The 26406-nt window shown below is 36.8% G+C and overlaps 3 protein-coding genes and 1 long non-coding RNA gene across 5 annotated transcripts; 3 read left to right on the top strand and 1 right to left on the bottom strand.

Annotated features, from left to right (window-relative positions):
• Positions 1-421: 421 nt before the first annotated feature.
• LOC113770281 (putative disease resistance RPP13-like protein 1) lies at positions 422-1528 on the top strand. Its single transcript, XM_027314700.1, has one exon. The coding sequence runs from the start codon at positions 422-424 to the stop codon at positions 1526-1528; it is 1107 nt and encodes a 368-aa protein (XP_027170501.1).
• A 2348-nt stretch (positions 1529-3876) lies between these two features.
• On the top strand, positions 3877-5040 carry LOC113770280 (putative disease resistance protein At3g14460). The gene is made up of 2 exons (XM_027314699.1): positions 3877-4124; positions 4392-5040. Exons 1-2 carry the CDS (start codon positions 3877-3879, stop codon positions 5038-5040), a joined length of 897 nt encoding a protein of 298 aa, XP_027170500.1.
• Positions 5041-5495: 455 nt separating this feature from the next.
• On the top strand, positions 5496-9947 carry LOC113772504. 2 transcript variants are annotated; one of them, XR_003468554.1, is made up of 5 exons: positions 5496-5565; positions 6160-6358; positions 6931-7040; positions 8175-9026; positions 9442-9947. It is a non-coding gene; the product is annotated as an uncharacterized LOC113772504 (long non-coding RNA). The 2 variants fall into 2 exon arrangements; XR_003468553.1 differs by having other exon boundaries at positions 8175-9947.
• A 4319-nt stretch (positions 9948-14266) lies between these two features.
• Positions 14267-24029, bottom strand: LOC113770279. Its single transcript, XM_027314698.1, has 9 exons — positions 23804-24029; positions 19037-19296; positions 18276-18392; positions 17495-17559; positions 17051-17156; positions 16372-16443; positions 16051-16134; positions 14610-14741; positions 14267-14467 (listed from the first exon to the last, which is right to left on the bottom strand). Exons 2-9 carry the CDS (start codon positions 19274-19276, stop codon positions 14267-14269), a joined length of 1017 nt encoding a protein of 338 aa, XP_027170499.1. The 5' UTR covers positions 19277-19296; positions 23804-24029.
• Between the last annotated feature and the right edge of the window lie 2377 nt (positions 24030-26406).

Below are 26406 nucleotides of genomic sequence, written 5' to 3'. Positions count from 1 at the left end.
TTTAGTCCATTTAACAAGTTTTATACTGAGTTTAAAATTCATAAAAAATCTTTGTCAATAAAGAAAATGTAAAAATATACGAAAAGAATATGTGAAAGGCAAAAAAAAAAAAAAGGTTCCCCGATGTCTGAAAGTTCATTTTCATTTAAATAGAGACTCAAAATGCTAAACTAAGCGTATTAATTGGCCCCAGAAAAATTGTAAAACTTTTGTCAACTTAAAACCCAACTTATGGCTGCCGCTTACTTTTTTACCAATTCATTATAATTAAACTAAAGCCACACCTAATGAATTGATGTTCATGTTCTTTCTTTGAGCTTGACTTTCCCAAACAAAATTGATTATCCTCATTTATTGCAGGTCTCTGTCTCTCGTTGTTTTCCTTGTGCAAGTTTCTTTCATTTTATCTTCGCCTGGAGATATGGCTGCTGCCTTAGTGGGGGGCTCACTCCTCTCCGCTTTCCTTCAAGTGCTATTTGATAGCATGGCCAGACCTGAATTCCTGAATTTGTTTCGTAATAGGATGGCTGATGATGATCTCCTCCGGAAGCTTAAGAGAAACTTACACACTGTTGGACCGGTGCTTGATGATGCAGAGAACAAGGAAATACGGAACCAATCGGTCAAGAAATGGCTTGAAGAGCTTCATGACACATTTTATCAAGCAGAGGATTTACTGGACAGAATCAACGCTCAAACTCTGCGAATTAAGGTAGAAACTGAGTACCAAAGCACTACCAGCACTTGGAAAAGTGCCTTAAGAAGATTATGCTTTGAAAGGATTCTGCCTTGTACATCTTCGGGTGATAAGTTTCTTAGGAAGATCATGCCCGAGATAGAAACAATAGTGGAGGGCCTGGAGGGGTATATAGAACAAATTAATCCCTTGGGTTTGCAAGTCATTCAATCAAGAATACAATCACATCAACAACATGAAACCCCTTTGGTTGATGAGATTGCTATTTTTGGGAGAGATGCTGATAAAGAGAAGCTAATTCAAATGTTGCTATCTGAGGATGCAAATGGAGACAATATCATAGTGGTTCCAATAGTTGGAATGGGTGGGCTTTGCAAGACCACCTTGGCTCGAATAGTTTACAAAGATTTGAGGGTGGAAGTGAGTTTTCCCACTAGGGCATGGCTCAGCATATCAGAAGAATATGATGCTACCAGGATATCAAAAGAACTCCTAAGGGAACTCGATATTTCTTTTGTCGACAGTGATAACTTGTCCTCCCTTCAATGGAAGCTACGAGCTGGCCTAACTGAGAAAAAGTTCCTTCTTGTTTTGGATGATGTTTGGAATAGTAATTACAATCAGTGGGATAATTTAAGGAGCCCTTTCTACGGTGGATCACGTGGAAGTAAGATCATTGTTACAACACGGGATCAGAATGTTGCAAGAATGATGGCTAAAGAAAGGTCAATTTATCATCTGGATTTGATAGCAGAGGAGGATTGCCCGTCATTATTTAAGAAGCATGCATTGAAAATCGAGATGCCAATGAAAATGCAGAACTCTAATTAATTGGAAACAAAATTGTGAAAAAGTGTGGAGGGTTGCCTTTGGCTGTGAAAACAGTTGCAGGTATTTTGCGCTCCAGAACAACCCCGGAAGAGTGGGAAAAAATTTTAATAAGTGAAGAGTGGACTCAAATGGATAATCAAAATGGCCCCACACCAGTATTGAGATTAAGCTACATTCATCTTCCTTCTCATCTTCTAGGGTATCCAGGAGAAGAAAAAAGATTTGAGAAAAAGGGTGAGAAGTGCTTTCATGAACTGATAATGAGATCATTATTTCATCAGTCAACTGACCATACTTTCTCCATGCATGACCTTGTCAACGATTTGGCTAGGTTTGTTTTTGGGAAATGTTGCCTTGGGTTGGAAGATCATCAGGAAGGCAATGCTACAATAGCTGGTGCAAGACATTTTTCATACTATCCTAGTGTGTGTGACACTTTTCATAAATTTAATCTCGAGGGGGTCTAAGGATATAAGAACATTCTTGCCATTGAGAATGGATCAAGATTTGGACCGTACGTGTTTTCTAAGCAACAAATTCTTAGAGGATACCTTGCCCCAATTCATGGCTTTAAGGGTTCTTTCTTTGTCCTATTATGAGAATATTGTGAAGTTACCGAACTCATGTAGTGGTTTGAAACAACTTCAATTTCTGGATCTCTCTTCTACAAAAATAAAGGAGCTACCGAAGTGGATTTGTAGTTTCTATAATCTACAAACTTTGTTGTTGTCAAAGTGCAAAGAACTTGAAGAGTTGCAGGCAAATCTAGGAAAGTTGATTAACTTGTGTTGCCTGGATATTAGTGAAACTCCATTGAAGAAAATGCCACCACAAATGGGTATGTTGAGTGCGTTTTTGTATCTCACATTGGAACTTTTATAAAGAAGTATCTCATTTTTAATTGTGCTAAGGGCACCAGCCCGAGTGCCATGTGCATCAGTCCAAGAGAGTTTTGGGGGCCCACATCCCAATCTGAGAGGAGTTTTAGTTTGGCATCAAACCAAAAGAGCAAGTCATGGGCTTTTGGGCCATTAAGCATTTAGTGCTATTTAGGCTCTTTTGTGTTTTCAATTTTAGGTGTCTTTTGGAATTGGAAATTATTTCCTAAGGTTTTATACTCTCTCTTTTGTACTCTCTGTCTGTCATAGTAAATCTGCTATCCCTTCGCCCATGGACGTAGGTAAATTGAACCGAACCACGTAAATTTTGTGTTTCTCTGTTTAATTTATTTATTTTGTTATTGTCATTATTGAGTTGGCAAGAACCCTATTGTTCTCGTTAGTTAATTTCCTGGGACCAGCTTAACAAATTAGTATCAGAGCTTCAGGTTTTGGGTCATGGTCAGATTTTGGGTTCTTGATGACAATAACAAGTTTTGGGTGCTACAGAGAGTGAAGAAAAAAAATTTTCATTGGAGTTCGGTTGGATTTTGAAGAAGAGTTAATTGGCCTGTTGGAACTCGTTAAGGGTTTTGAGAAGAAGGTGGAGCAAGATTACTATGTTCGTGATTTTTAACCCGTTGGGATCTGTTGAACCTTTTGTGAGTTTTGACCCGTTGGAACCTGTTGAGGCTTTTGCATCTTGATTTGTTGGTGGCTCGTTGTGGTTCGTTGGGACTTTTGTGGTTCGTTGAGATCCGTTGGAACTTTATGAAGAAGGTGGAGTTTGTTTGCTATTTATCTACTATTTACCGATGTTGGATACATGCCAAGGTGGAGATTTGTTGAGTGTGTCTTTGTATCCCACATCGGAACTTTTATAAAGAAGTATTTCCTTTTAGTGGTTATAAATATAGTGGAGTTAAGTGAGTTTAATTGTGCTAAGGGCACCAGCCCGAGTGCCATGTGCATCAGTCTAAGAGAGTTTTGGGGGCCCGCGCCTCAATCTGAGAGGAGTTTTGGTTTGGCATCAAACCAAAAGAGCAAGTCATTGGTCTTTGGACCATTAAGCATTTAGTGCTATTTAGCCTCTTTTGTGTTTTCAATTTTAGGTGTCTTTTGGACTTGGAAATTATTTTCTAGGGTTTTGTACTCTCTTTCTGTCATAATAAATCAGCTACCCCTTCGCTCGTGGACGTAGGTAAATTGGACTGAACCACGTAAATTTCGTGTTTCTCTATTTGATTTATTTATTTTGTTATTGTCATTATTGAGTTGGCAAGAACCCTATTCTCGTTAGTTAATTTTCTGGGACTAGACCTAACAGGGTAGACTAATAAACCTTCGAGTCTTAGCAAAGACAATGGTTTGACAATTAAGGAGTTAGGCAAGCTGCCTATGCTACGTGGTAAGCTATTCCTTTCTGGGCTGGAAAATATTTCTAGCGGTATGGATGCATCCTTAGCGAACATGGAAGGCAAGAAAAACCTTGAAAAGTTAACTCTCAAGTGGAACGGTGATGCTAACAATTCACAAGTTGCAAGGGATGTCCTTGATAAACTACGGCCTCATTCAAGTATTAAGTATCTTAAAATCGAAGGATACTGTGGGATAACATTTCCAAATTGGCTAGTCAACCCTTCATTAAGCCGTTTGGAATCCTTGAGTCTTTCTAGTTGTGAATATTGTCATTCCTTGCCTACACTTGGGCAGTTAAGGTTCTTGCAATCACTTGAAATTGTTGGAATGCATCGTATATCAGCCTTGACACAAGATTTTTATGGAGATGTCAGTGCAACCAAACCATTCCAATCTCTAAAAAAATTGAGAATTAATAAGCTGCCAAAGTAGGAGAGATGGCACATACCAGAAGGTGAAGTTTTCAATAGACTCGAAGAGTTTAGTATAATTGATTATCCCAAACTAATTGGAGAACTTCCCCAACAACTTTCATTACTGCAAAGCTTTGAGATATCTAACTGCAGCAATCTTGTGAGTCCCGATGGTCGATTGAGCATCTTCAATGAAGAGATTCAACCAAAACTCTCGTCTCTTTGTCAATTGAGGATTTCAGCGCTAAAAAATTTGAGAGCGTTGCCCCTGCGACTCAACCAATTTTCTAGGCTTGAGAAATTGACAATTGATGATTGCGAGTCACTTTTACCCTTGCACGTGAGTAGACTACCTGCCTCACTTAAATCACTTGAATGTTACAATTACAATTTGGAATTAGAGAGTGAAAGCTCGGAGGAGGATGGGACCTTGGACTACTTGAGATTAGAAAATTGTGATTCTCTCAAAGTCGAGCGGCTTGCATCGTTTCCCAAGCTAAAAGGTCTTTCTATTATCGATTGCAAGAGTATTGAGGTGCTCTCAATTCCTGCTGCATCTGGGATCGTGAGTAGTACAACAAATTCTGCTAGTAGTGTGATGGCATCATTGCAATTTTTAGACATCATCAATTGCGATAATTTGTTGTCTTTTCTAGAGGGAGGATTGGCAGCCCCCAATCCAACGGAGATTTTTATCCAGGATTGTGAGAAGCTCAAGGCGCTGTCGCAACGGATGGAATCCCTTCTCCCATCTCTTCGATATCTGCATCTAGAAAATTGTCCAAAAATTGAGTGCTTTTGAGAAGGGGGCTTGCCCTCCAGCCTACAATCCCTTAAGATCTTGAGATGCAAAAAGCTCACGAGTCGCCGGAAAGAGTGGGGTCTGGAGAAACTCCCTTATCTCACAGACTTGTGGATTGTGGATATCAAGGATGGAGTAGAGTCATTTCCAGAGAAGGACTAGCAGCTGCCTTGCACACTTGAAGCTCTCTTGTTGCAGTCCCTTCAGAATCTAAAAGTGCTAAACTATTCAGGTCTTCGACACCTCACCTCCATCCAACACCTAGTAATCGGCTTCTGCCATACTCTCCAATCCCTACCAGAAGAGGGACTACCTGCCTCTCTCACCACACTAGATATCTCAGATTGCCCAATGTTGAAACCAAGGCTAGAATGGGATAAAGGACAAGACTGGCCCAAGATTGCTCACATCCCTTGCCTGGTAATCGATGACGAGCTAGTTCCTTGATGATGGCACCGATTACAGGTGAGGGCTTGCCTCCAAAAGTTACAAGACCTTCATCATCATCTATTTATATAATTAAAGGTACATGTTTGTTTTTCAATTTTTTTCTTTCCTTCATATATATTATTCTCTTGGAATACTCTGAAACCTCAAAAGGCAAAATGACAAGTAATTAGCGCATCTTTTGTTGTGATTGCAGTGCGAATTGCCTGCTGTGAATAACTAGGATGTGCTGAAAGGACAGTTGAGGCAATAGCCTTTACTAGTGTAACAATCTCATAATATATTACTTTCTAGCTACAGATTTCACCATTTGTATTACTTTTTCAGCTTTTTTTTTTTTTAAATAAGAGCCCATGCTTTTGGTTTATTTCTGCACCCTAGTCATGTAGGCCACAAATTTAGGCAGACAAATGTTTTCCTTGGTAACTGCTGATGGAGAACGAAAACCTACAATAATTAGGCTGTTCTTAAACTTTCTTAATGTTTTCTGTGCTTTCTTTGATACACTCAATAATTTTTTGTTTGAAGCTATAAGCTTATTTTGCCTGACTTGTTAATGTAATTGTTTTATAATCCTTTAATTCTGCTTTAAACTATAATCGAACACAATTTGCTTCTTCAAGAGCAATTTTAAAGTACTCTAATCTTGTCAAAATTTGATGTATCTGCCAGGACGTGGGTTGCTCTCTCCCAATCGAGGTGATACACCTTTCTCAATACTTTAAGGACCATCATTGCTCTATCTTCAGCCATTGCAAAATGGGGGTGGTGACCTCCATCTTTGCAATAGATTAATATTTATAGAATGACGGCCATTGCAAAGTTGTTGACATTATTTTTAGTGTAGAGAAAGGAAGAAGATTAGAACAAGGTAGCTCATATTTCAAGCATGTCGATGATAAACTTACCTTGCGATCAGTCATGCACTTTCAGTTTACATTACAATTATTATTATTTTTGGTTCATTGGCATTTTAGTTTGTTTCCCTAACATCAAGATCTGTTCTTCCTCTATGCCATAGTTATGGTAACTCTTAAAATTGTTTTGAACACTACACAGTACAATGTAATGTAAATATTTCACATATTATATTCAATTCCTATTAGGGGAACTGTTATGCACCCATTCTATACGAGTATTTGTTCTTGATGGCATCTTTGAAGGTTTGTTATTTTCCTTTTTCTGTTAATTCCTGAATTTCCTGTATTTCTTTCTTCATCATTATGCTATTGCAGGACATCTTCTCTAAGATTTCACTAAACTTAAGATTTCACTAAACTAAATACTTCCATACCTATTATGCCTATTTTAAACTATTCCAGCACTTTCTTTTGCAAATTTCATTTTTATTTTGAGGTTAATTTTCTGGTTAATTGAACAATTTTTTATGGTAAGATGCAGTTTACTTCCACATATCTTTAACTTCCTTGGTTTTTCATACAGCAAACAGACCAATGTGGAAACCATCAACCAGAATATCGCAAGCTAGAACCTGTCATGCATATATGTTTTTCAGGCCACAACATCATGCTGTCATTATTCATTGCATTATGGTAAGGTTTTTAGATCTAGAATTGCATATCCCCCTCAAAATATAGTCTAGACTTGGGTGTTGTATGTTGGTTGGGAATCACTGGTTTAGACATGAGATGAGAGATAACACAGCTAATGGGATTTATGCTGTGTTATTCAAGCAATTCAAGGTACACATAAAAATAATATTTCTATTCATATGAAAAGTAGTGTGAATCAGAAGCTCACCAGGCTTAGGTGCCCGTTGTTGGTTTCAATGGTATTGACCCTTTTTGACGTGGTAGCATTAGATATGTATAAGGCACCATTGCTGGATATTTCTTTGTGTTTGATCCTAAATAGATGAAGAGTTCATCAAATTAATTTGGAGAGTAGAAAGGGGTGCAAAAACAAAATGAGCAGAAAACCAGTGATGGATATTTGTGCTGATGACAATTATGACTTAATTTCATTTTTATCTTCACCTTGTATTTGTCTAGCTGATGTCTAAATTTCAACTTTCTAAGATCTTTCTACTCAAAAAGGGTATAAACATCAGATGAGTACATTTTTGACAATAACCATCAACAATTCTGAATAAACAGAAAGGTGAATAAATTCAAACTGCTCACTTATTTTAGCCCTTAGTAATAAAAAACAGAAAGGAAGCAATAACTACTGCATAATCATTTTTTCTGAAAAAGAAAAAAGGCAACTAATTTGAAGTGGTTTCTAATATCTCTTCCCCTTGTATGTTGTTCTTCATGGAGTACAATTGACTGCACTCTATCTCTGGTATAGCTTCTTTAGTTATGTATTTGCTGCATAATCCACTCTAATGCTCTGCTCCACTTCTGATGTTTTCATATTATCCTATGCAACAAGATATTCTAGGTATGTTGCACTTTGTATTCATTGTAAATATTTTCATATATCCCTATAGACCTTTGATGAATTGGAATGAATTTCTGTAATTCAAGCACGCTTCTTGAAAAAGAGTTGATACTCAAAGATGGCATTTGCTCACCAGTAAGTGGGGGATCATCCGTGGTTGCCTTTCCTGCTCTTTCTCTTCCTACTTTCTACATAGGAATTATGTAAAAATTTGAAAGACAAATCATTGTTTACAATTCTTTGTAGAATTGAGACCATGATCATTTAATGCCTCTTTTCAGAAGTACGTATTGCAAGGAGCTTAGTTCGCTGCTTGGAAAAATGCAAGCCCTCCTCGCATCTTTATGTTGAAAAATGTGGCAGCATCATGTAACTGAGAGCTTTTGAGCTAGGTGTTGCCTCCAGACTGCAACCATATCCTTTTGATGGAGGATATTGCAGAGTTTCCCTTCTTGGTCAGACTGCAATATTAGTGGCACTGACAAAAAAAGAGTCACTTCCATAATACTGGCTCCTGTCTTTCACCCTCGCCATCTTTCACTTGGAGCAGCATAAGAGCTGAAGAACAATGACCTACAAGTGTCTTCAACACTTCATCTATCTTGAAGATATGGAAATTACTGACTGCTCTTAGCTCTAGTCGCTAAAAAAAGAGTTGTTGGTGTCCTCCCCTGCTTCCACTATGCATGAAAAATATGGTTTTCATTGTCCAAATTACCATATAATAAGAGAAAGTAGGGGAAAGAATGGCCCCAAGGTTTCTGATATAAACTGCATAGCTTTCAATAGTGAGCTAATTCTATATTGAATCTTGCTTGTCAGTCGCAAGAGCTTGACCTTGGGGGTGTAAAGGTACGTTCTTCTGTTAGATTCATTTTCTAGGAATGCTCCAGTGCCTCAAATCACGGGAGCATCATTTGTTGTGCATATGATCCCAGCTTCTTGATGATAATTTTGTCAACTTACTCTTTAGTTCTTGTTTCTCTTTCAGAATTTTTCTTCATGTTCATGGCCAACTTTGCAAAACATAGGATTTGCCTACTCCAAGGATCCTATCGAAAAAGTGCTAGCCACATCATACTTCTTGCCTTGCATTTGCAAATTACATGTTCAAGAATTTTTCAACATTTGAGGTGACATTCGCCCTCCTTTTTCAGTTCATTCCTTCCTAGTCACTTTTTAGATTAGATCATGGAAAAACTTTTCCTTTTATGCAATTAACAATACGGGCGCAATGTGCAATTTCCATTGCATTTCTTATTTGGTTTCAATTTTAGTTTTGAATACTCCTGGCATATTTTTGTTTCTATCACATCACTGAAGTGAATTTGGGAAGTATTAACATGATTGTATCTGCATTCATCAGAGAAAAACTTCAAATCATCACTATCACTACCACTATCACATCCACTAAGAAATGGAGATTGGAGTTAAAGAACTAAACGCAAATCAGATTATGAAACTTCAAAAGGAAATTAAGATTCCAACCTTTTCTGCAACTAATGCAATGGCTCTGAGGGCAGCAGCGGGTCCCTTCGTTTGTTTCAGGTGAAGAGGGGGGAGCTTGGTAGCGCTCGAGGTAGCTATTTCTGCTGTGTAGATCTGCAGCTGTAAACTCATGTTTTGAATGGTTTCTGATTTTGGTAAAACACGTGGAGTTGGAATTTTTCTAGAGAAATGTCTGGACGCTGATTCGCAAATTCGAGTGCATCTTAGTTATTCGGTGGGTGCAAAATGGCCTTTATGCAATATGTTGGCAAAATTTCGATCTCTTCTGTAACAGCTTCATGTGTCAGTTGCTCATGTCTTTCGAGAACCAAATTCGGTAGCAGATCCCTTGGCTTCACTTTCCTTGAATGGGCAGCATGTTTTCATTTGGAACCAGCTACCTAGTCAATGTAGGTAGCCATTGCACTGGACAAATTTGATTTATCTTAATTGAGGCATCGTTGTCAGACAAACTGGTATGCCTTTTTCATTGAATATAATCTGCGGTCTGATTGTGTCCGTCACTTGCAACCAAGTTACGGACCGTAATCTTCTCATTTTCCTAATGTGTTGGTGTTTCTTTCTTTTTTTATGATACCTGATTTAGCCCCTATTAACCAAATTTCCAGTATTAGATTGCATGCAAGAATCTTATTAAGCATATAATTCTTCCAATTAGACAAAGAGCACATGCAAACACTACATAAATTAATGTTGTATCTAATATGATGGTAAAGTCTTGTGCCAACAGTGTCTTCAATTCTACCATATCCTTACTTTATCATGTAATGAATTTCTTTAACCAAAAGTCTAAAAGTTTCCACTGATTATGTATAAAGGGTAAAACTCCTGCCGTGTTACATGATCAAGATTAGGCATCTTTTGGAATTCTAGAAGATCAAGAATTTTTTTTTTTAATTTCTTTTGCTCCTGCACGTGCGTGGAAAGATCAAGACTTGAAAGTCGAATTGTTCCAAAAGTCAAAATTCTTTTCAGGAAGAGAAGGCACATGAATTGCCTGCAACATGACAGATAGATGGAAGAAAATTGGATTTAATTTGGACCCTTCAAGAATAAGATTATCAGAGTATACACTGATGAAAGGAATGGAGGAATGCTTTCTTTAGGATTTTGTCATTGGAAGTCTTAGGCCTTGTTTGGACAGCAATTTTTCTTTGAACAATTACCTTTTTCCGTGAATCAACTACACCCGTTTTCCAATCACATTTTTCATGAACACATTTTTCAATCACCTTTTTAACTCACATATATCAAATCGCTACAGTAACAAAAACTTGATGGGAATTTTAATATAAGTACAAGTTTAAATCCAATTTACACCTATTTTGACTGCAAGTATACAGGTCAACTAGTAGTTTAGGGCATATATCGAGTCGATCTCACGAGAAAGATCGGACAATTATGGGCACTACTAAAACTTTTCTATTATTTAGACGATCAATGAATTAAAAGAGATAAAACTATGCTAAACTTATGCAAGAAAATAGTAAATAAAAGCTCCTTAGGCTATGATATCCCTAACTACTCATGCAAGTGCTTCTTTTGGATCATTCAGTACTACTATCTTGGTTAGTTATGGCGTAATTTCCTTATTTATGTGAAACCTACTTTTCTTATGTATGTAAGTTCTGTAAGATATGGAAGGAATAACGGTATTTGTAAGAGGTTCTTCTGCAGAGCTACTTGAACCTTTTTTCTTTTTTTTTTTTTTAAGTTAATAGAATTGAAAAAGTCTACTTTTCTCAGCTTCTTGCTCATAGATTTATGTGATCTGGTGACTGCAGGCAGTCGAGAATCTGGAACAAAAATTTCTGAATATTGCTGTCATGCTTTTTTGACCTTGGAAGTTCTCATACATCCTAGGGCCCTTCCATTTATAGATCTTCAATCGGCAGTTGACCATTATGGTAGTGCTAGCCTCAACCTTCCAGACGTACACTTCGCAGATCACAGAAAGAACACTTCATTTCATTTTAGCACACTAGGAAATGAGCCTTCTCAGCCAGAGTCTGGGGATGATGACAGGTCGTCAGCCTGTGCAATAATAACAATAAATATAGAACCTAGATACCACTAAAAGCAGTCAATAATTAATCCTAGGTACTGGAGCAGGGACTCTAGGTGTGCAATGGGTTACTTGATTCACCCTGTTCCTGAAGAGTTTGCTTAACCCGCTATACCAGAATTAATTAGGTGACAAAGATTACTGAATAGTAGACAGTGGCAAGTAGGGTCGTCTCCTCAGGGACTGGGGGTATCTGTCTCTTTTTAAAGTCCAATTGATAAAGGGGGATTTCACCGGAATGAAACTAAAAATAATTAAACAATTTAATTAAAAATGAATAAATCACTAGCACAAGTAAAACAGGAATTAAATCAAGAATAAATAAATTCTAGCCAAGGATACAACTACTCAGGCACAGTCCAATCATCCGATCATTGATGCAAGAGAGGTTCACTTAATGTATTAATAGGCTAGTTATAGTCTGACGACCAATTTTTCCTTAAATTATAGATGACCAAGGTACGACCATTAATCACCTCTAACCAGAAAAGTACTCCCAGGTACGACCGTAGGAATTAATTTTCCAATTGCATTAATAACTAGAAAAACCTAACCCTAACCAATAACACGCTACGAGGGTTATTTAAATTAGATTGCACGTTCCCCCAATGTGTAAACACACCAGTTGCCACTAACATTAATCAATCAAACAATTACGGATTTAATTGACTAAATTGGCACGAGATTAATAAATCACATTGAACATCGGGCCCTTGACATCCAATTAATAAAATAATTCCATGAAAATTCAAGCAGATAACGTGCAAATATTAATAAATAAAGGAACACGTGAAAACTAATTAGATCTCACAGATTTACGGGACTGCGCCGTCGAGTTGACCCTTGACTAGATGGAAGATTTAGCCACGCCGCATAATTAAATCACCACACGAATTAATGGATTGCAAAGGCATAGCGTTTTCTATTGAGAAGCAAGGAATAAAAGATGTTTTTCCCGTTGGGGAATTTTGTCGAACACCTGGCGTGTGTCAGAGGCCAGTCCAGGGAAAAGAAAAGAAAAACCAAAGACTAGGCTAAAAAAACTAAACTAAAAGGTGGTCCCCTTGCTTCTGTGCGTTTGTTGCCTTTTAAAGAGCCAAGGGAAAGATCACCCAAGCTCATCCAGTGGTCCCCACGATATAGTGCAAGTCTGCCGAATCCTTCTCAATATTTTGAGCCTCTGCGCGGTCCCCACCAACCAGGTACAAGACTCCAAGTTCTACTTCTTGTTCCTCCGGCTTTGTACGTTGCCTTTACTAGCTCTTGTAGCTCTTGTGGTCCCCGCCAATTAAGGCTTTCTACTGGAGTCTCCCCAAATTTGCATCCAAAAGTCCCTCTTTTTGTAGTTATCTGCTCCACTCCTGGAATTGGGTCCAGATACCAAATATGAGTAAATATCAGCAATTAACGCAATATTTGTCCGGGATAGAAGGGGAAATTAATAATAAAATTACTAACAAATTATACCCTATCAGATGATGATCTGTACGAAAGGTGGTTAGCAAATGGTGATGAAACAGATGTCAATGACCTTGGAAAATATACCAGCAGTGATAAAGAATCCTCTGGGACCTCTACCCATCCAGCATTTGAAAAGCTTCCTCATGGTGATTCTCCTTCCGAAAGAAATGAGCATGAAGGTGGTGAATTTGGGGCATCAGTCTGTTCCATCTGTCAATGAGCTTTTGGTCGGTGGAAGATAGGGCTCATTCCGAGAGGAAACAATGAGTTTTGATGGCAGAGACAACGTGAGAGAGGTCTGAAAGGTTTCTGATGGGTGTTTTTCGTCCGGGATGTATTCCTTGAAAAGTGACCGCAGTAGCTAAGGCTTCAATGCGATGTCGTACATACCTTGAATGTGACTACTGGCCGCCATTGAAGAGAGACGAGAAAGTTGAGGGTATAATTGATAAACCCTGCATTTTTTAAATTTTTTAATTTTTTTTGTCAATCATCATTTTTGTATTTATATCCTAATCTAACTACTGGGGGAGATCCAACTGAACCTACGGGAGACGGATAGGGACAGGATTATCACTTAATCAGACGGGTGCACTACCCACCGAGGAACATGGTACCTGAGAATGTTAAATTGATTTTACCACCCAATTCAATGTTCAATTTATAGATGATTTAACTTTTCGCTTTCTTATTTTCTTTTGAGTTTTTTTTTCAATTATTATCTTATAGCCTTTAAGGTTTCATATCATTCCGCAAGAATTAATCAACATAATTGATGAGAACTTATAGTTTTTTTCATCCCAATTTTTTTTTTCTCACTTTGAAGACAAACTTGTAAATTTCATTGGACATAAAACTTCGAGTTATTTCTAATTCCTGGCTTATTACCAACTATGTTACATTGGGATGCCAAAATAAACATTTGTGTATCATCAAATGAAAATCACTACAAATCCTCCACGGGTAGTCCGACTAATTTCGTAATCTAATAATTATCGGCAGATCCCATTATTAATCCTCGTGTACTACATGGCTGCATATTTTTGGCGTAAAACTCTACATTGCTACGTATTTTTGGGGCAAAAACTCTGCGCAGCTTTAAGAGGTTAGTCTAGTCAAAAGGTTGGAATTCCTAAAAGTGACAAAAAAAAAAGAAAAAGAAAATTCCACAATGGTTCTAAAATAATGAGCATTCCCACTGATTGACAGAAATTGCAGCTGCAAGAGAGGCTTGCACCAAACCTTTCTTCCATACAACAGCTACATTCAGAACTCTCATTTGCAGTTTTTTTTTTTAAGTAATCTAAATATCGGAAGCTGAAAATAATCTGCCGTCTACTACACATTGTCCTGATGATCATCTAGGTGGCTGTTTTTACAACAGGAGACAGAGTCTTTAGAAGTGACATCGGCCGACGTATGGTGTGATTGAGCAGAAGCATCATACTTAGAAGCGTTAGAGCTCCAGCTTGATGAGCTATGCCAACTGCCAGATGACACAGGTACGAATGACAGAAGAGTTGATACTCTCAAAGTGACCTACCGATGGAGTAAATTTTATTTAACACATAAATGTAAAATCATTTATGCATGTCTGACAAAGGCAATCATGCCAAGGAACTGGCCAGACAATTGTGATAAAACTCGCCAACGAGGATTGTTAGAACTTAGTAGGACACACCTGGAGAGCAGTCATGCCTACTATACTTCCAATCAAGGAGCGTATGGCAGGATGAAGTTCCAGTTTCCGAGTTGAGAACCATAAGCCACCAATTGCTTCTAAAGTCGTAGTGGCAAGTATACGATGATCTAGCTGTTAAAGAAATCGAGTCTTGTTATTAGAAAATTTTGCATACCAACACAAAATATGGATTCTAACAGAGATGAGATTTCATATTTGCATCCGGCCAGAGAACTAAAGTTAGTTGCTTTCCATCTTTCGAGTCAAATGAAGCATAACTTTTTCCAGCAAGCATGAGAAGACTTGATTGACTCTCACTCAACTCTCCACCTACGTACTCCACTACTAATTTTTTGTTTTGGTTTTTTGTCTCAGTAGTAGTATTTCTTTTTTGACCAATCCTCTAGATTCTCTTGCTTGGCTTTGGTAAAACCTAAGAGATCCCAATATTTCAGCCCGATAAAGAAGAAAATGAGAGCTAGCTAACGTAGGAAAGAAAATAACTAGTAGTATTAACTAATAAGTAGCATTTCGAGCAGACTACACTGAAATAGAATTCACAGTATTAGATAAGGGAATTACTGTTAAAACAATAATAAAGTCAGACAATGTGGGTTGTAGCCCAAACGAGAATGCAGGACTAGAATGGCGTTTCTAGGATGCCTAGTATCAGGAAAGAAGTGGAGATTTACACATAAAATGCATGACAAATTTTCACTTTAGGATTATCAGAAGTTTAAGTTTCAGTGTCAAGTGTCAACACAAGCTGATCGTTGACACCACCACTTCGCTAATGGATTAAAAACAAAAAAACATTAGCAAATTGCGCACCTGGTCACTTCTATTGGAGCGCATCTGAATGCATCTCATCGCCGTGTTTCCGTGGCCGCTTGTTGGTTGTTCCCTTGGCGAGTGGAATTCTGTAGCAATATATGTGATGAGGAGAACTAAGAATCATGTTATGGTATGTATTTGCTCCAAACTATGACCCTTGGATGAGTTTTTGGCTAAACTAATCTACTTTTCGAAAAATAATCCCAAAGTAATGCTCTTTCAGTTTTTATTCCCTTATTAATCTAGTTATTGCCATGTCGACTCCCCATCAAAGAAAAAAAATAACTTGTAAATCTTTTGTTTATATATTACATAGTTTTTCTTTATTTAGTGCCTTAAGGACATTCTGTAAGCAAATTAAAAAAAGGAAAGTGGATCCATAATTAGTGTTTTAAAATTTCTAAAGCCCAATCCTCTCACCACTCAAAAGATTAACAATGCTTTTTCCCAAGTTTATATTAGCAAATTTCCAACATGAATTTACATGCAATCTGTTGCATTGTCAATACCTCACCAGGAGAAAGAAAAACAATAAAAGGTTACCCCAGAAATCCCTACCTGACTAACAACGCAAGTTTAGGAACCCTAAACATCAAGCAAACATTACCCAGGATGAGATGTAGCATTTCAAACTATACATCTTTCTTTGCAGGCCAATTCTACTATATAGTTCTCCACTTAGATTCATGTTCTGCAAAGAACAGTGCTGGCAAAAGACCATAGATAAGTATGTGGTTCTACATTTCTAGCATGTAAATAGTGGCCGCCTTCATTTCTTAACCTATACATAATTGTAAGTAAACAAGAAAAAGTTTTTGGTGATTCTCAAAATAACTCAAATCCGGACAGCAAACACCCATTGGCATTTGAGAATAGATTATCAACAAGATGCATGAAAAAATCATTTCATATAGAAAGAACTACTCACACTATCGTAGTGTCGGCTGACAGAAGCTGGAAAAACATTTGTAAGTGTGCACAATAAGGAAATAGCTTCTTCCTGCACAAGCCAATCATGAAAAAAAAAAAAAGAACTTACAGATTGAAAAGGACAAACAACTGTGAAATTCTGCATAACTCTACTACTATGAAAACATACAAATCAAAAAGCAGTACGCAATTATTGACTTTGGAATGCAGGTTGATGAAGAACAAGACACCAGAATCCTGGTAAAGTCAAAAAAATTTAATAACTATATCGTTTTCTCCAGGATTAATTTCATTGAAAAGATATTGTGAGAAGTAGGATATGCTTGAGTTTGTTTGGATTGGAGGTTATTTGCAACAATTGCTGTAACACTTTTTGTGATGTGATGTATGTGAGATAAAAAGGTGGTTGGAAATTGTGTTTATGATATAAGTAGAAAAAAATTTGAAATTTTTTTTGCAAATCTTCCTATCCAAACAAACTATTCTTCTAGAATACTACCACATTTTATATTTAAATGGGAAATCATAAAGAAATGCAAAACTTGCAAGAGGAATAAATATTTTATGCATCAAATGTGGTAGAATGAAATCAATCAGTTCAGGAGTTAAATAGATCAATTCGTGAGGAAAAAAATTTCCCAAAAAAAAAAAAGAATTTCCTACAGATTTATACCTACCCAGAAGGCATCAGAGCTATCCTCATTTAATAGCTTCAGTACTGGTTGAATAAGCTTAGAGGCTTGCGAATTCCCATCTTTCTTCGCATTAGGAAATCCACCCAACCTAAGTCAGTCAAAACATGAGCAGCACTGCTATGGATACTGCAAGAACGCATTTCATGACAAGCCAAGCACTTCTACTAACAAATTTAAGCTTGAAAGAGCAAGCATGCTATTGAATAACATCTCAACAAGTTAACTCCTAAACCCACTCAGCATCAAGAAAGAAAAGATAGACTGCACAGTTCTTCTCTGCAACATCTTTCTTTGGATTCCCTTTGCAGAAATGCAGGAAATGCTCTTAAGATTAAAAATAAGACATCAAAAAGGAAATCCAGAAATAATCCCTAAACTCGTGTCATGGAGAATTGTTTTTTTAATGCTGTAAAGTACAAAACAAACCTTGTGAACAGATCAGACATTGAGGCACAAGAAGCGACCCTCACGAAATGGGAATCTGAAGGAGGCTGCTCATAGTGACAAAAGGGAAAAAAGAAAAAAGAAAGAAAGAATATCTTTATCAGTAAATTATTTAATAGAGTTTCAACTAAAGAGCACTGTTAAGGTTATGAGAAAGCAAGGAAAGATAGCAAGATGTGAATCCCCATAGTAACAGCAGGATTTCAAAATTTTTACAGCTATGAGGTAAATACCGGACATAGTAGTGTTTAATATTGGTATGATTGAACCAAGAAACCCCCTCTATCCCCAGTCAATCACAAAATTATGTTCACGTTTCTTAGAAACCATATAATCCTACATCCCTTTGTTCTTTATACGCCAAAATTTTACCTATGTGTTTGTCATTCGACCAATATGGTGGTCGTAAATGTTTCTCCCTTCCCTCAAGTCTCTCTTAACATACTTGCCGCCATCAAAGTACGACATTCAGTTGGGAGCAACAGGAATACATGAACTGTGACATTAGTCGAGGTAAAAATGCAGGAATAATAATTGCAATTGAGGAAAAGGAAAGGCAAAATTGATGAATTTGATTAATAGCATTTTTAAATCATAAAGATGGAAAGCTACAGATGGCAACAACACCACTTAGAATTTGGTTGCTCAAAGAGTCCAGTGATTTCCAGAAAACATTTAAATGACAGATTAACATCAAGCACGAGAAAAGATATCTCTAATAGGCAAAAAATGTCTGATATGTCACTGGGAAAAGCTCAAATACCTGCATATGAGACAAGATCTTGTTGAACCATTCTGAGTAGGAAGCCAAAAAACGCTCTGAACTGCATTCCTGACTTGTCAATCCTAGCAAGCATATTCCAGCCCAGGATTTATCTGGCTGTATAATATTCATTCAGATTACTCCTGAAATGAGTTCCCCGTGGCTCTTGACAACTTCTAAAAGAGTATATAATAATTGTTTCTGTTTAAGTATGATTTTGCAATCTATCACTTTTAGACAATTGTACACATGCATATGTATATGTGGGTCTCTGTTGCAATAGCATTTGAGTATACAACATAAAACTGAAATACCGCATTCACCTAATAAGAAAAAATATATATATATATATACATGCATATACTAATGAAAAAAAAGCTGCATAACTTGTTGGAACCACAAATCAAGGTGCTCACACCTTTCAGTTATGAACCTAATTTTAACTCATCGGCTTACAGCCCAATTTTCTCTATTACTACAATCAACACGGAGTTTAACTTCTCACAAATTATAAGGGTTCTAAACTGATGTTTTGTGAAGTTGAGATGGGTTTGGATTTTTGCTAATTTGAGAGTCCCTGACTCAGTTCCACACCATTTTGACTCATACTTTCTGAGTTTACATATCTCTAACTAAAATGCGTGTGCCATGATACCATTTTGCTTTACATTGAAAAGATGATTAGTTTAAAAGCATATGATCAAGTGTGACTAATGATTGAGGAGAAACGTAAATATAGAATGTGCTCTAGAATATTTTACCATGCTGCTGGAAGCAAGGGCGGAGACCCGATTGACCCAGGCATCGACGGCCGACTTCCAGCCGTCACTGAGCTTTTGGTCGGTGGAAGATGGGGCCCATTCCCAGAGGAGATGATGAGTTTTAACGGCAGATACGGCGTGAGAGACGTCCAAAGAGTTTCTGAAGGAGTGTTTTTCGTCTGGGATGTATTCCCTAAGAAGTGACCGCAGTAGCTGAGGCTTCAATGCGACGCCGTACATGCCCGGAATGTGATTACTGGCTGCCATTGAAGAGAGACTAGAGAGTTGAGAGCAAAAACGATAAACCCTAAGGCTTAGTTAGGGAGTTTATGAAGGACGAGAAAAGAAAAGAAAGGAAAGGAAAGGAAAAGATAACTTAGGAAAGAAAGGAAAAGAAGGGAAAAGATCCATATTTGGTTTGGGAGTTCAATGAAAGAAAAGAAAAGAAATGTGTTTCTCTTATTTGAGAGTTGGAGAGATATGAAAAGAAAAAATTTTATGAGAATATAACTTTACGTATTTTCCCTTTCAATTTTTAAATTAAAGTCCAAATATTAGCTTTTCTTGTTCCAATAAATAGAATATTTGGACAGGATAAAATTCCAAAACAATTGCATGCGCATTCTCACAAGATGAATAATAATAAGTTGAGTTCTCAAATGGTGTAGAGCACATTTTTATACGTTTCATAATTATTAGCCCTATTTACAAAAAGCTAATTGTCTGTGATCAGATGATCAGAGTCAGGGGCTGATCCCATGGATGATAAAACTCCTAGAGGCATCAGTTTTTGTGAAGCTGTTTGGATTGTTGATTTATAACACGAAAACTGGAATCCATGAGAAATGAAAGTTCTTGTTGGATCATTTTTTAATTTGAAGCTTACGTAGGCAAATTAACAAACATATTGTATGCATTCAAATTTCATATTCATGTATTACCGCTGGAGCTTACACGTACCATATCCATGCAAGATATAATCACAAATCAATACTATAAAAATCAAGAGTTCGTTGACAAGAATTTTATGAGATAGAAAATGAACAAAAAATTTAGAACTTTTTATAAACAATAACAATCTATACACAAAAAAATACTTTTTCACAATTTTCTAGAGAAGATTGAGCAAAGAAAGAAAGAAGAGATTGAGTTAAAGAAATATCTTTTATTATTGAATTGTGGATGAAGAACAAAAAAAAATCAAAGAACTAGTTGGAAGTATAGAAAGTATAGAACTCAGAAAGCTTTGCATTGATGCTTTTACAAATCAACTCTAGGATATATCGGGAATAACGACGTTTTGTATCAACTTTTAAAGGATAAAATTGTCATATTAAAAATATCCTTTGGCGCCCAACAAGTTTCCGTCATTTTCCTTCCAATTTTGGGTGGAAAAATTTTCACCAATTAGAGGAAATCCCATCCGTTCATTTCGTTTCTCTTCCGTCCTTGTTAAAACTTCTAAAGAAATGAAATGGTAATACTTTCCTTCAGGATACTTTCTTTTCTATCCTTTTCTCTCGATTCAAATGAAGCCTAAGTTTGAATCAACGGACGTATAATTTGAGGGCTACAATGGTCATTAGGGATTTTCAGATCGGATCCGAAAACATGGTACCCGAGAATGTTAAATCTATTTTACCACCCAATTCAATGTTCATTTCTAATTATTAAAAAAAAAATAAATTATTATTTTATAACCTCTAAGGTTTCATATCATTTCCTACGAATTAACCCACACAATTGATGAGAACTTATAATTTTTTACACCCAAATTTTTTTTTATCTTACTTTGAAGACAGACTGATAAATTTCATTTGATATAAAACTTCAAGCTATTTCTAATCCTGACATATTACCAACTATGCTACATTTTGATGCCAAAAATAAACATTTACGTATGATCAAATGAAAATCACTGCAAGCCCCCTACGAGTGATCCGACTAGTTTCGTAACCTGATAATTACCAGCAAGTCCCGTGATCAATGTTTTAAAACCCGGACCGTCAAGCGAACTGGTGAAGTGAAAGGGTCGAGATTCAACCGGTCGGACCGGTTCAACCCTGGTTCAATAAATAAATAAATAATATATATATCCTAATTTGCATCTCCTGTTAGTGTACTATCTACATGCCTTTCCATGAACAGCAGCATTAGATTAAATCTAAATGCAAGTTTCCTAGCTCAGGAAACACACACACACACACACATCTATGCACAGAATAAGATATAAATGCTAAACTACAATTAACATAAGAGCAATATCCAACAATTAACACACACAATTAACATAGTTATCCAACTTACATGTCCAATTGTCTAAATATTAGAATTAACAAAAAACAATACAAGTCTAGAAAACAATCAAAAGGTCCAAACAAGTCCAATTTATAAGTCGTCATCATGATAAGTCATCTTGACAACAAAGCTTCATCATTCATTCTGGGACAACAAAGCTTCAAAAGGTCCTTTATTAAGCTTTTGTTTTTCTTCCATTGTCTGGGATAGTCTTTAATTCTATATTTGCAATCTGTTTACAAGTACTTAAGTAGGTTTGACCAGGACAGTTTCTTTAGGGTTGTCAGACTAAGGCCAATTGCAGAATCATTAGCCTCAAGAACATAGTTAGAATCATCCACGGTTAGAATTGTTCTTAGTGATGTCAAAAATATATTCATGTAACTCAGAATTTTTATACCTAGGCTAGAATTTATATTCTAACATTCTTGGTTACACCTGGCAGCTTTTGGTTGCTTCTCTAGTATTCAGACTCCTTGTACATGTTTGGTATTAGACAGCAGTCTTAATATGTAGACATAATAGTTTTCCAACTGTAAGTTGTGCATAATTTAATGAGCTCTAATTAGTCAACAATAGATTTGGTTGTTTACCTTTCAGAAACAGGAGGTCACGGAATGATTTAGTAGCATGTAAACCTAGCAAGGGACTTATATTATTTAATAAGTGGAGTAGCATTTGAGCTTCTGTGAAATACACTAATGGTGGATTGTAGAAAAGATGATTTGAAGAATATACACCAAAAGGACAGAAACCAGATATGTATAAACATTTTGTCTTATAGACAAGCAGAAAAAGCTTTGGCTAAAGTAAGAAAAGAACCTTGCTGTACAGAAAATCAAATTCTGTTTCATCATAGAATCTTTGTGTCGCTGCACTTCGGTTAATAAAGTTTTCTAATTATAGGATTAAGTGTTTACCTATAACAGCTAAAGATTGAAAGACTGGCAACTATGATAAATGGTAGTATGAGATTATTATTGAAAGAGTCATGGTTATTATATCTATGTTAACCTGTTATATTAACCTGACAAGACAAACAAGAAGATTTGTTCAACAACTGAAAAACATGCTTTGGAAGATTGTGTCAAATTCTCACTTCACTTCACCAAGTAACCAAACGTGTCAAAAATTCATCCCAATTCGCCAAATGGAAGTACTTGAAGCAAGGGAAACTTTCTACATGCTTCAATATCAAATTATAATACAACTCCACAATGACTTGGTTATCAATTACTGAATTAAGTGACAGAAGGGACCATATGATAGGCTGTCCAACTGAAAGACCGAGGACTTTTTTTTATCCAGTTTTCAGATAATACCAAAAGAAAAAGACTTTTACTGAGGCCGTTGGTGGAATTTAGCAGTGAAATACTGGGAATTTAGCAGTTTAGTACCAACATCTGGTACCTGACCACCAATTAATTGACATTTTTGATTGTCGGCCAAAAACATTAATAGGGAGTCTACCTCCCAATTAAGTTCCGGTTTCACCAGCGGCGCAACTCAACAACAGGGCAACCAAATTATCTAACGAGTCAAAAAAAAGGAAAATTGCAGGACAAACAGACTGACTAGGGGTGTGCATCGAAATCGAAAGCGGTAATTCGGAAGTTTGAAATCGGAAATTTTCGAAATTTTGGCTTCAGTTTTCCCGACCGAATTCGATTTCGAAATGGCTAATTCCGATTTCGAATTCGATACCGAATTGAATTCGGAATACGGTGGATTCCGAATTCCCCGAATTCTTTTTTTTTTCCGCCTCTATTTAAGAGGAGATTTGAAAGCCGTTCCTCCTCCAACCAAAACAGGTTGTTAACCAGAATCATTAACACCAATTTAATCCACGAACATGTCATGAACACATCTAATCATTATCTTCTATCTATTAAAGTTCAACCCTGCTGAGTGCTGAGTTTCAGAGATCTCAGAAAGAGCACAAACAAATGCCAATTGTAACTGAAAGTCATAGCACCTTCAGCACATTCACATATTCCATGACTAATCAACTTAAAAATAGGCAAACACCCTAATTTACATTGTCATATATAAATTTAGAAACGGGCAAACTGTCTTTTGACAAATTTAATGTTCGCAGCCAGAAGCATGAACAGAAAACACATACAGTGCACAAAAATGTACAATGGCGTCTGCCTGCTGGATGGTTTTCAAGATGTGCTTGGAAAACACATAAGTGAAAAACAGAAGTTGAAAAACAAAAGTTCAGCACCTCTGTTGCACCTCTGTTGCTCCGTGTATGTCAGGGAGAAGAAGAAACAAAGAAATTAAAAAGGTCAAATAATACAATTTGTTAATTAACACTCAAAACCATTTTTTGTGCGTATTAGTACCCAAAGAACGCATTTAACTAAGAAAAAATAAGGATTGAGCATGCCATTGAAATTATTGATGAAAAATCACTGGCGTAAGAAACATAGCTGAAAAAGGTGAGTAAAAGCACTGGCGTACCTCAAATTGTCCGACAGTCTTGAATATGAAGGCTGATGGTGTCTGTCTCTGTCGGACTTGAAGAACTGGTGTTCAGTTTCAGGTGTGATGCAAATCACGAGTGAAATCTCTGAGGTGAAAGAGGCGATGGAAGCGGTGAGAAGGGGTGTCGGTGAGAGAGTAAACTGAGTCGGTGAAAGAGAGTGAGAGAGAGTAAGCTTCGTCGGTGACTCGGTGAGTCAAGCGGTGACGAAGAGGCGATGAAGGAAGAGGCGGCGCGGCGGAAGCACAAGGTGAGTTAAGAGAAATTTAGGTTTTTGCAGATAGGGAAGCTCATTTTGTCGGAACTCGGAAGCTCGATTTCAATTAGTAAACTTATTATGTTATAATTATATTTAAATATTATTATTAGAAATCGAATTCGAATTTCCTAAATCGAATATCCCAATTCGAAATCGGTAACTCCGATTTCAAAATTTTTATTTTCGAATTTGACCCGAATTCGACGAATTCGAAAACGGAATTACCGATTTCAGTTCCGAATTATCGAAATTCCGAATTCAATTCGAAATCGGTTTCGAAATCAAAATTTTTCGAGTTTGCACATCCCTAAGACTGACAGCTTATCTAATTTGAGGACAAACCAAAAAAAAAAATTGATTTAGGCTGATCAGCTTATAATATAATCATTTAGCTACTGCTGCAATGACAAGTTAATAAGGATCATATGCCCAAAAATTACGGCAGTATATATACATTATACAGAGGGCCGAGGGGACGGAAGGGCAACCAAAACCCAATAATCAACAACGAAAGGAAAAAAAAGGAAAAAAGGATAAACAAACCTGGTATAAGCTTGAGGCCTTTCAGGAGTGCAATAGTAAATCTTAAATGAGAATCGTGAAGGTAGCAGTTGAGATGAATTGAGAATCGTGAAGGTAGCAGCTGAGATGAATTGAGATGCATTGGTGAATTGATGTCCCTAAACCTAAAGCTGAGAATCGTGATGTCCCTAAAGCTGTTGATGAATTGATGGGTAGCAGCTGAGAAATGAGAATCGAAACAAATGAATTGAGTTGAAGCGGCGAAGCGAAGAGTGTCGTGAAGGCTGAAGACTGAAGAGTGAACTGAATAAGTGAAGATTAGGTTTAGACTTTAGATAATTGCGGTCAAAATTGAAAATTCGGTCAAAAATTGGAGAACCGCGGTTCATGGGTTGAACCGATTTTAACGGGTTTTACGGTTTTTACAATTTTGACCGGTTCTTGGTTCAGGTCAACAAAGACTATGAATCGAACCGGACACATGACCAGTTTGCGGTCGAACCGGTCGGTCCGGTCCGAGTTTGAAAACATTGGTTTTAAGGAGTTTGGTGTTTTGAGTTACAAAAGAGTCTCGTAGCGAGGGTTTAAGCCTTTATGGCTTTTTATCTTACATTACATGACCGTTTTCTGAACCGCGACAAGGAAATTTCGAGCAATAGACAGAGGGTCCACAAGGGCAAAGAATGAAGCAGGCTTGCTGCCTATGGAGCAGCGAGGAATTAGCCCGACGATAGAATTAATTCTCATAACCCAAAAATAGTCCAAAAAGCAGAATTAGACTATGACGCAGTCCAGTGCGAGTCCTTTCGCTTTTGTGAAAATTGTAACACGGTGTGACCAAAAAAAAGGGGGAAGAAAAACAGCAACAGAGTAAAATAGTCTATTATTACTTAGCATTGGATACATTTGATAAAATTGAAATCTGAAATTTGAATTCATTAATTTATTAAATTGTTAAGTATTTAAATATAATATATTTATGTGCATATCACATTCAGTGATACGTGAATAATTTATTGCTTAATTTTGGAAGCAATTTTTGCCTAGAAAATTCAGTGTCAGTTAATTAATTCAGATGTTTAATTTTTGTTATAAAATATTAAATTTAAGTGTTAAATTGATTTATCAAATAGGGTCTTAATTTTTTTTTTTGAAAAAAAGTTTGAATGCGTTTGATCCGATTATCCTCACATATCAAAGCATACTTTCGAGATCATGGACCCTTATAAGTGTTTTGACAAATTGTCCACCAGCAACCAACATAGCACTCACATCTAGGGGTGAGCATTCGGTGCAAATGCGGTAAATCGGTGCGCTGAATTCGGTTTTTTCGGTTATTGTACCTATAGAAATCTAAACCGTTTTCAATTTCAAATTGGGCATTACCGAATTCATGCGGTACCCGATTTCAAATTCGAAAACGGTAATGAATTCGGTCCAACCGAATTCATCTATTATGTAAAAAAAAACCCTGAAGCAAATTAAGAGAATATATAAAACCAATCTTTATAGTTCAGCAACTACCAACCCCCGCAAGCCATGAGAAAGCTACAAATATTAGACTGAAAATATGTAAAGAAGCTAGACATATGTAGGCCTTCTACTGGTTTGTAGTTATAAAAGCTAAATTGCTCTCTTCGATATGTTCTAGACTTGCTCCAATGCTTTCCATTACTTATTCAGGAGCTGATTACTTTTATTGAGCTTATTAAGGTGACCTTTCTGCTTATTTATACATAGATGTTTCTTCTTTTACACATTGCAGAAAATTCATATCCAGAATCCTAGGTACAACTTCTG

The sequence above is a fragment of the Coffea eugenioides genome, chromosome 5 (assembly GCF_003713205.1).
Source record: "Coffea eugenioides isolate CCC68of chromosome 5, Ceug_1.0, whole genome shotgun sequence".
Lineage (NCBI taxonomy): Eukaryota > Viridiplantae > Streptophyta > Magnoliopsida > Gentianales > Rubiaceae > Coffea > Coffea eugenioides.
The sequence above is the reverse complement of the archived record's forward strand: the minus strand, read 5'-3'. Positions and strand labels throughout refer to the sequence as shown.

Bases quoted from the DNA above. Each gene is read 5' to 3' on its own strand.
- LOC113770279 (XM_027314698.1), bottom strand. From the start codon at position 19,276: ATGTACGGCGTCGCATTGAAGCCTCAGCTACTGCGGTCACTTCTTAGG. The intron at 18,393-19,036 runs GTAAAATATTCT...AATATTATACAG, and splicing joins CCCTTGCTTCCAGCAGCATG to CCAGATAAATCCTGGGCTGG. The intron at 16,444-17,050 runs GTAGGTATAAAT...TGGCTTGTGCAG, and splicing joins ATAGCTCTGATGCCTTCTGG to GAAGAAGCTATTTCCTTATT.
- LOC113770280 (XM_027314699.1), top strand. From the start codon at position 3,877: ATGGAAGGCAAGAAAAACCTTGAAAAGTTAACTCTCAAGTGGAACGGT. The intron at 4,125-4,391 runs GTTCTTGCAATC...ATCTAACTGCAG, and splicing joins CCTACACTTGGGCAGTTAAG to CAATCTTGTGAGTCCCGATG.
- LOC113770281 (XM_027314700.1), top strand. From the start codon at position 422: ATGGCTGCTGCCTTAGTGGGGGGCTCACTCCTCTCCGCTTTCCTTCAA.